Source organism: Nestor notabilis, unplaced genomic scaffold (assembly GCF_000696875.1).
Source record: "Nestor notabilis isolate BGI_N333 unplaced genomic scaffold, ASM69687v1 scaffold25295, whole genome shotgun sequence".
Lineage (NCBI taxonomy): Eukaryota > Metazoa > Chordata > Aves > Psittaciformes > Psittacidae > Nestor > Nestor notabilis.
In genome coordinates, this window is record NW_009929222.1 from 1 (window position 1) to 9,176 (window position 9,176).

At 43.8% G+C, this 9,176-nt stretch overlaps 1 protein-coding gene across 1 annotated transcript in view; it reads left to right on the forward strand.

Annotated features, from left to right (window-relative positions):
- The first annotated feature begins 672 nt into the window (after positions 1-672).
- Positions 673-9,176, forward strand: part of PDPR (pyruvate dehydrogenase phosphatase regulatory subunit) — a 20,689-nt gene continuing 12,185 nt past the window's right edge. The window contains exons 1-7 of the mRNA XM_010014891.1: positions 673-896; positions 3,832-3,965; positions 5,100-5,181; positions 5,273-5,436; positions 6,475-6,596; positions 7,466-7,583; positions 8,974-9,123. Of these exons, the coding sequence (XP_010013193.1) occupies positions 673-896; positions 3,832-3,965; positions 5,100-5,181; positions 5,273-5,436; positions 6,475-6,596; positions 7,466-7,583; positions 8,974-9,123 (994 nt within the window). The remainder of the gene's footprint in view (positions 897-3,831; positions 3,966-5,099; positions 5,182-5,272; positions 5,437-6,474; positions 6,597-7,465; positions 7,584-8,973; positions 9,124-9,176) is intronic.

A 9,176-nucleotide genomic window follows, 5' to 3' on the forward strand; every position in this document is an offset into this window, starting at 1 on the left:
TCTGGCGGTGCCGCCCTGCCTACACGGATCCGTGAGGAGGCACCAGCCTGCAGCACGGTGTTAGGGACATGGGCTGAGAGCTCAGTGGTGATACTGCAGTCAGCGGACCTGGGAGCGTGTGGTGGGAGAGCCCAGGGTGTCGGAGAGAGCCTCTGCGGCTCCTCAGTGTGGTTACTGTGACCGGACTCTGTGTCCTGCCTCAGGTAAAGGCCTGACAGTGTTAATAACCGAGCTTACTCGCGCCCTATTAGCCCTTAGGAAAGGTTTCAGAGCATGTTGTGTGCCTGCTGGCTTGCACTGTTCTACCTGTTGTTCGGGTGACAGTGTTCTCAACGTTATTTTCTGGTTTTCATCTGGTTCTCTGCTCATTGTCAAGTTACACGGACGTCAGAAACAAAGGTACAGTGCTCTATACCCATTATACAATCTAAGTTGAAACTTCAATAGCAATACTGTTGTTTCAGGACTGATTAACTGCTCTTCTGTTTGTTTATTCACCAGCTTTCCCATGTTCTACTGGGCACACCACATGATGTTTGCTGCTGCCAGACTTGTATATAATAAGAGAAGTGGTAATGTGGTTCTTACCTTTTCCTTCTTAGGAGTGGTCCTTAGCTAACGTCTGGACACATCTAGGTGGTGCTTCAAGAAAACTGGCAAACAGCTGCCAGGATGTTTCTCCGGTTGCTATCAGATATCCACTGGCGGGCAGCTAACCCAAAATGGAGAATGACCTGCTCCCGGCAAAGCACCTCAAGTACAGCAGAACCTCACCCGGTTGCTTTGCCAGCACAGGCGCAGGTTGTCATCTGTGGTGGTGGAATCATGGGTACCTCTGTGGCATATCACCTTTCCAAGATGGGTTGGAAGGATATAGTCTTACTTGAGCAGGGCAGGTAAGGATTTCTGGTAACAAAACTCAAGAAACAGGACTTCCATGCATAGCAGTATCTGCTGCAGGGTGTTACTTTTACGTCTTCATCTGGACTTGGACCTGAGGAATAAGATTACATTGAATGTTGGTAACCACACTTTACTGCTTGTTCCAAAGCACAGGGCAGACCTGTGAGGTGAAGCGTATCCCTTGTGCAATTGCAGTGGGTTAGCTTTGTGAAGTGGGAGATTCCCACACAGCCACTTTCCTTCCTGGCAAGACTGGGGAGAAAGTAGGCTGAGAAAGCTCATGGATCAAGATGAAGACACAGAAATCTCTTACCAGTTACTGTTGTGGGCAGAACAGGCTTACCTTAGGGAGAATCAGCTTAAAATAATTAAATAGTTACTTTATTTCATGCCAGTTAAAATAGATTCAGGTTGGTAGAAACAAACCAAAGATTAAAATACCACTTTTCCTATCTCATGCTCAGCTTCACTCCTGCACTCCGGGGTCTCCTGTCCAGCCTAAGAAGTGCGGGGGTGATGGGTCAGGTATGATCATACTGGGCTCCAGCACAGGTACTCCATGAGCTGTGGTTCCTATCAGGAGAACTCTGCCCTGGCATGGGTTTTCCATGGAAAACAGTTCCTTTGGGAGAGATCCACCTGCTCTGGCACACTTGCAGGTAATGTAAAACACACTGCAGCTGGCAAAGATAGGCCATTTTGGGAGAACTAAAACTCGGTGTAAATCACCCAGCCCTTATCGACCATCTCTAGAAGTATAAAGTTTTAGGCTACTAGCAAAGCTCAAAAGAAATTTTGGGAGGTGTGAAGGTTATAAGCAGACATCACTAGAACACCATGCTGTGAGCTGGCTAAAGGTTTGGGTTATCTAGTTTGTCTATTGCAGGGCTTGGTGCCTATCTGTAAAACAGCCAAGGCAGTTTCAGCTTGGCCGAGTACAAGTCTTTGAGCTCTCCTTGGTCAGTTGGATCTGCAGTCTGTGGCAGAGTATGGAGATCCTGTGTAAAGCTGACTGCACAGCACTTACCTGTTGTTTAGATTTCTGTTTCAGAGGTATATTTGTGTTGTTTTCATTAAGGAATTTTGGGACCTTGGGTATGAGATGGTGATAAGACTTGAAGGGGTCTTTATTGTAGCAGCTCCTTACACCCTGAATAGGTGCTGGGCTGCGAATATTTACTGTCTAGTTTAGAGTTTCCCACCTGATGCTGTCTTCAGGAATAATTCACTGTGACTCCTTGACTTCGGTGGCTGGGAAGCAGGTACTATCAAATTCTTTATAGCTGCAAAAAGAAGAAATTGGGTAGTGTCATCTGAGACCTTGAGAGCAGTGTCCTTTGGAGTGAAATAAGGTGCTAGGCTTCATTTGTAATGGAATGTGATCCTGGCTTGCTTGGGGTGGGGTCTGAATACCCCATGACAGATCTTCGTTGAGTTAGATGCTATAGGAGCTCAGTCTGTGCATGCTCAAGGAAAAAGAACAGTACTGCATTAGCAGAAACATCTCATGTGAAGCACCGTTTGGTGAAATTGTGCTTCAGCTGTTCAGTTGTTACCAAGTAGGGATGCATCTTACTCAGCTGTTTCTTGATTGGAATTACTGAGAAAGTATAGACACCATAGACCAAAAGCAGCCTTGTCAAAGGCTTTTGTAGGCAAGTGGAAAACAGCAGGATTGCTTTAGCAGCAGGAAAAATTATTTGAAGTATTGTGGAAGTAGGTTGCAAGGGAGATGCTGTTTTGTTTTCCCCCGCCTCTGCTGCAGGGAGTTTTTAATAAGTTTCTATCTTTACAGTGGCCCTTCACCAATAGATGGGTGGACAGGGGTTTAAAGGACAGTTTAAAAAGGGGTAAGAAAGAGATGTACCTGTCTGGCAGTTACTGCACAGTAAGAGGGAATTGTTCTTAATGTAAACAGCAAAGATGGAAGACACAAATCCAAGTTAATTTTTGTTTGAGGGAAATCCTGCTTTGGAGAAAGGAAGAATCAGGTAGGCAGGTCAACTTAAGGATAAGGTAGTATTTAATAATATAGTAATTGCTTGGCGCAATCCAGCAGTCATCACTTAGGACTCACAGCATCAACATGCTGCCACTATTGCTGCTGCATATGTGCACGTTGCACTGCTGCAGGGTTCTGGTCACTGACTCATCTTATTTTATCATCATTACTCATCAATACTTTAAAGGTTATTTTCAAATTTAAAGCAATGTTGTTTAGGACTGAATGGATAGTCCACAGCAGTAAACTGTGGTACCCTGATGTGTGAGCAGGCTGCTGACCCCAGATGAAACAAAGATAAGAAACGTATAGGACAGGTTGTCCAGAGAAGCTGTGGCTGCCCCATCCCTGGCAGTGTTCAAGGCCAGCTTGGACGGGGCTTGGAGCAACCTGGTCTAGTGGAAGGTGTCCCTGCCCATGGCAGCGGCTTGGAACTGTGTGAGTTTTAAGGTCCCTTCCAACCCAGACCAGTCTGGGATTTGCAGACCTCAGTCTTTGCTCAACTTCAAAATACTCCTGGAAATTCACTTTGGCTTTCCCATCTGGACAGTGTTTGAAGTGGTTGGCAGAGCTTCCCAGTGGGTTTGCACACTGGGAGCGTTGAGACAAGGAGAGAAACACTGTAGAGCCCCATATGGATGACAAACTAGTCTAGGAATCTGTGATTCTTTGAAAACTTTCAATGTGTAGGACTAGTTAAAGAGAAATGGTTTTGGAAAACAGTGCGTTTTCAAAAATGAACTAAAGGAATCCTAGAGGCTGCGTTATCCCTCTATCATCCAACTTACAGCCTTTGGTCTGATGTGTTTGGGGGCAAGCTTGCTGCCTGGTCTGTGCTGTCAGCAGAGCTGCTGGAGCAGCAGGGTGGAGGGGTCTCACCTCTGCCTGCCAGCCAGCTGAGGCCTTCTATGCAACTTCTCTTGCAGATTAGCTGCTGGTACCACTCGCTTCTGTGCTGGTATCGTGAGCACAGCCAGGCACACATCCATTGAGCTGAAGATGGCAAACTATTCAAACAAGCTCTACCAGCAGCTGCAACAAGAGACGGGAGTAAAAACAGGTACTGAAAGTGTAATTCTTGAGTGATCTTTGGGAAACAGATTCAAAGTATTGATGCTGAAATACAAATGTTCTACAGGATCTTAAAGGTTGGTTGGTTCCTGTTCAAAACCAATACATTTGGACTGAATCAGATGTGAAGGGATGTCATTAATCAGAAGAATGGGAAGAAGGGTATTGGACGGGTGGAACACATGCAGTCTGCAAACACTGTCAGTTCTTACGTTGCCTGTAATGGGCAAGCGTATGTGGATTTTCACAAGGACACTGAAAAGTATCTTGCAGTGACAGGAGCAAATGGTCCATTTTCTGCACCAGTTCACTTCTCAAAAAGAGAAGGTGGTTAACAGAAGCACTAAATCAGGGTGTCTTACTCTACTCTCACTCTAAAAATAAGGAGAAAATAGCTGTGTGGAAGAAGACTAAGAGAGTAAGGAAATTCTCCCTTTCCCTCCAAAATGCTCAGGCATGGACCTAATAGGAAGAACTTGGTCACTGAACATTTTCTACTGACAAAGACTTCCGATATATGTCAGACTTGACAGAGGTTAATAACTGTGCCTCTAATTAAGGTTAGTATTAATCTGTCAGATTGCCCAGAGAACAGAGGGATGTGGCTGCCCCCTCCCTCGCCAGGTTGGATGCAGCTTGGGGCAACCAGATCTAGTGGAAGATGTCCTTGCCCGTGGTGGGGGGTTGGAACTGGATGAGCTTTAAGGTCTCTTCCCACCGAAACCATACTGTGATTCTATTACTGGTGGTGGGATCAAAAAGGATCAGTGTTAAGTTGTCAAGGATTTATTCTGAGTAGTTAGTACATCACTTTTTTGCCAGTAACCTCTCTCTCATATAAGAGGTACCATGTGTGAATTTTAGGATTTTTTAAAAACATGGGTACATGTAGTAGAATGAGAACACAAATCAGAATTATATTGGATTTTTTTTTTAGAAGTTGACTAATGCAGCCTTTTAATTATTAGCTGTGCAGTGTTTAATATTACTTGAGGATCTGGAATTTCCAAGCTCCTGAGTAGCAGAAGCAACGGATCTGCCATTAAATTAAAGCAGTGGGTCTGAGATTAAAAGGAATTCAAGATCCTGTCCAAATCTGACTTGACTGTGGTGGTTGTTGTAGGGTACGTGAAGACAGGCTCCATTTCACTGGCTCAGACTCAGGATCGACTAATTTCTCTGAAACGCATTGCTTCGTCACTGAAGTACGTATAAGCAGGAAGTATAACTGATCTCAAGCTTGCACCAGCTCTCCTGGAAGACTAATGACAGCATTTTTCTTATGTCCCATGGCAGTGTAATGGGGATACCTTGTGAAATTATCACCCCAAAGAAGGTGGCACAACTCCACCCACTGATCAATATTCACGACCTTGTGGGGGCCATGTATGTGCCAGAAGATGCTCTTGTGTCATCTGCCAATGTGAGTCTGGCTCTGGCAACTGCTGCCTCAAGGAATGGTACGAGGTTTTTTTTATCTATAGAGTGCTCTCCTGCATGATAGTTACCTTCTTTTCATAAAAGAAAATTATGTTCTGCATCTCTTGGTGTTCTGATTGAGCACTGAAGACCAAAACTTGGTTATTTCTGTCAGGTTCAGATACTTTAAAATAGTATTTTTCCTCAGAAGACAGGCTGATTCTCATTTATTTATTTATTTATTAAGCATTCTGAATCTTTACAGATCTGCTGTGATAAATCAAGCACCAGTTTGTTGTCCTTACTGGTTATGTATTTCTCTAAATAAGCATACCCTCTTTTATCATAAAAATAATCCTTTGTAGGACCTGACTCAGAATTACATATCAAAAGAGTTTTAATTATCTGCAAATGAAAGGTCGTGCCTAAGTCCATGTGGAATATTTCATTAGGTACATAGGCTTTAGAAATGGCTTTGGAAATGTAGTAATAAATGCTGTTTGCCCAGCATTTTGGCAAATCTGGAGTGGTCTAAAAGTGGGAGAAAGGTTAGATACGATAACAGGGATAAAGGTCATTAAGGATGAAAGTCCATCAGGTTGGAAGCAGCTACTTGGGAAGATACTTGTCTTAGTTTCTTTTAGTCCAGCTTTTTTGTGTACTGTTAATTGATTTTTTTTTTTTTTTTATTCCCCCCACCCCCCAAATAACTGATTTCCTGTAAAATAACCAGTCTTGCCATCTGAAACTACAGACTTTGTTGCATAAAGGAATTATAATGGAAAGAAATCCAGAGCTGAGACTTTTTTTTTTCCATGTTGTGGATACTAGGGTGTGTTTTATCACTGGGGAAAAAGCACTGTAACTCTTCATAGTCTCAGCCTTTAAATCATGTACAATTTGGGTGCCTGATATTTTACCAGTAACAGGGTTTCACTCAAGAATTACTGAGTCAAGAATAAAAATTATGTCTTAAAGAGAAAATAAGCATTTAGATTGAGTTTAAGGGTTTCACATTAGTAGCTGGACACATTGGAAAGAAGGCTTGTGGTTTACTGACCTTTTGATGTCCACTTCAGGTGTCCAGATCCATGAAAGGACGAGTGTCAGTCATGTCTCAGTCCAGAAGGGTCGTGTGACTGCCATTGAGACCGACAGAGGACAGATCAAATGCCAGTACTTTGTCAACTGTGCTGGCCAGGTTGAATTACTGAAATCTTTCTTTCTTTTTGTCTTTGCTTAAGGACATGTGCACTTCCCTCAGCTCGTTTTTTGCTTCTATTTGTTTTCCCTTTTTTATTGTTTCTGCTTTGGCTTGGTTTACTGGAGTAAATCACAGTCATGTTATTCAGCTGCTCAGACCAGCAGGGGTGTGAAGAAGGAGAGCAGTGCTTGCTCTCTGCTTGCCACCAAAGGCTGGATGTTAACCTGCTAAGGAGCACCCTGCAGCTTGTTGGTATAGCTCTTTCCATGGTCTCTCTCCTGGGGGGTACGCCCTTCTGCTTGGGAAGAATTTTACTGTGGCTCTTAGTGAGAGAGTTAAGCCTCTACCCTTCTTTCTCCCTCCTGCCCCCAAAATTCCTTTTATTTTCTTTTTCCTTAATGTGACGTCTTTTCCCCTGTAAAATTACGTGACTGTTGCTGTTTCTCATTAGCAGCTGGTTATCTTGATAGTATGGCGTCCTAGCAGTACGAGCACCTAAATCCCGATGATTCTGCTTCTAGAGGCTCACCCTAGCATTGACTTTGGTGTACAAATCCTGTTTTGCTTATGTATTGTAGAGGTGATACTACTTAGTCTTGAATCAGGGCCCCACTTTTCTAGATCTTGTGTAAGAAACAGAAAAACAACCTTCATTCTAAATAATTAAAATCCTAAGAAAAGAGAAAAAAAAAATTTGTTTACAGTTTAGAGGACTGAACCAAAGCTTACTTAGTCTCATATGAAAGCAAACTCAAAGGGGTGACCTATGAGTCACCCCTCAAAGTCAAAAAGGCTTTTGTCCTGCCTTTTTTGTTGGAGTTAGCTTTTTTCTTTTGCCTTCTAACCTGCACTTGTTTTTATTTCAGTGGGCCTATGAGTTGGGCCATGCTGCAGAGGAAGCAGTCAATATCCCACTCCATGCCTGCGAACACTTCTACATCCTGACGCATCCTTTGAATGACCCTCTGGCAAGCAACTTGCCAAGTAAGGCTTCTTAGCTCTACCTCACTTTTCTCCATGAATTATACCTGCCTTTTCAAGGGAACACACAGTTTATGACAAAAAGGCCAACTAAGAGCTATCAGTTCTCAGCTCATTTGGGATTGTGAAGTGCATGTGCATTCTAGCTGAATTGCTCTGGCTGTCCTCTTTCAGTGATAGAAAAAATCACCTTATTCTGCAGAAAGCTTTTGCTGCAGAAATTGATTTTCACAGTTTGTCAGCTTAGCAGGAAATGGCTGTGGCTGTAGCTTCACTAGTAGGTGTGTCTGAGACTTGCATTGTTGCATTTGTGGGCTGGAGAGTGTGCTAGCCTTGGCACTATGTTTTCCTTGCAGGCTGCTGTCCCCAAAGGGCCTATCTATTCCTTTCCTTCAACTGAAGCTAAGGCTTTACAATGTCATTTACATGTCTATGAACTGTAGGGGCAACCAAACTCTTGAGGTAGTTGCTCCTCCCCCATGTTCTGGTTTTTCAATCTCTTAAAGAAAAGCCCCTGTGTTTAAAAACTGCGGTTGGAAAGTAGAAAGCTTTGCTCAGTTGTTAGCAAGAGTTTCTGCTTCTAGTGAGTAATGCATATATTCTCCAGATAATTCACCTCTCTAACCAGAGTACTCAATGCTTTGCTTTTACTTGACTGAGTACTTAAAAAAAAAAATAAAAAAAAATGTTAGCACATACATACATACGTACATACGTGTGTGTGTGTGTATATATATACTTTTCTGTACATGGAAAAAAATGCTATGGAACATGTCAGGTGGTGTATCATAAATGCTTCAAGTTGACTCTACCACTGGAGGAAGCAATCCAGACTTGACTCTGTTCCTCACCCCAGTGCTGGCCGCTTTCTTTGTGCTGGTGGTCTGCAGTAAACTGGATGAGTGACGTATCCCCGTTAAAATTAACTGTTCCTAAAATTAACTGGAAGAGGGGGAGGGCAGGACATCTCTTGGTGGAAGGTCTGGTCTCAGGTGCAGTTCCAGTGGAGCTTAGCCAGTATATCATAGCTTATCCGTGCCACAAGGGATCTGACTCCCTCTTGTGTCCTCCTGCTCCTGCTAACACTGTTCTGCTAGCTTGAGTGCTCTTCAGGTTCAGTTCAATTTACTGTGCTGGCCAAAAGTTAACATGCATGGTTGTGATGGGAGTACATGCTGGTTTGATAATCTAAACCGGCCCACCAAGGTGTCCTGTGAGAACCAGAATGGTGTGACAGTGTGGAGCAGGGAGACTGAGGTTGTCCCTTCTCAAGTCAGGAGGTGTTAGTTGCCCCAGTGTGGCACCAGAACCCATCGTTGGTGATGTGGAACGACAGCCCAAGACAGCTACCCTTCTCTCAGTTCCCTTCTCACCTCTTTTCTTTCCTCTGCAGCGGTCGTAGACCCAGATGGCAGGATCTACATACGCAACTGGCAAGGTGGCATCCTTTCGGGAGGCTTTGAAAAAAACCCCAAGCCTCTCTTCACAGAAGGACGGAACCAGCTGGAGATTCAGAACCTCCAAGAAGACTGGGATCATTTTGGTATGTTAGGGAAGAAAGATTCCCACAGCAGTGAAACACCTGGCTTCAGCAGG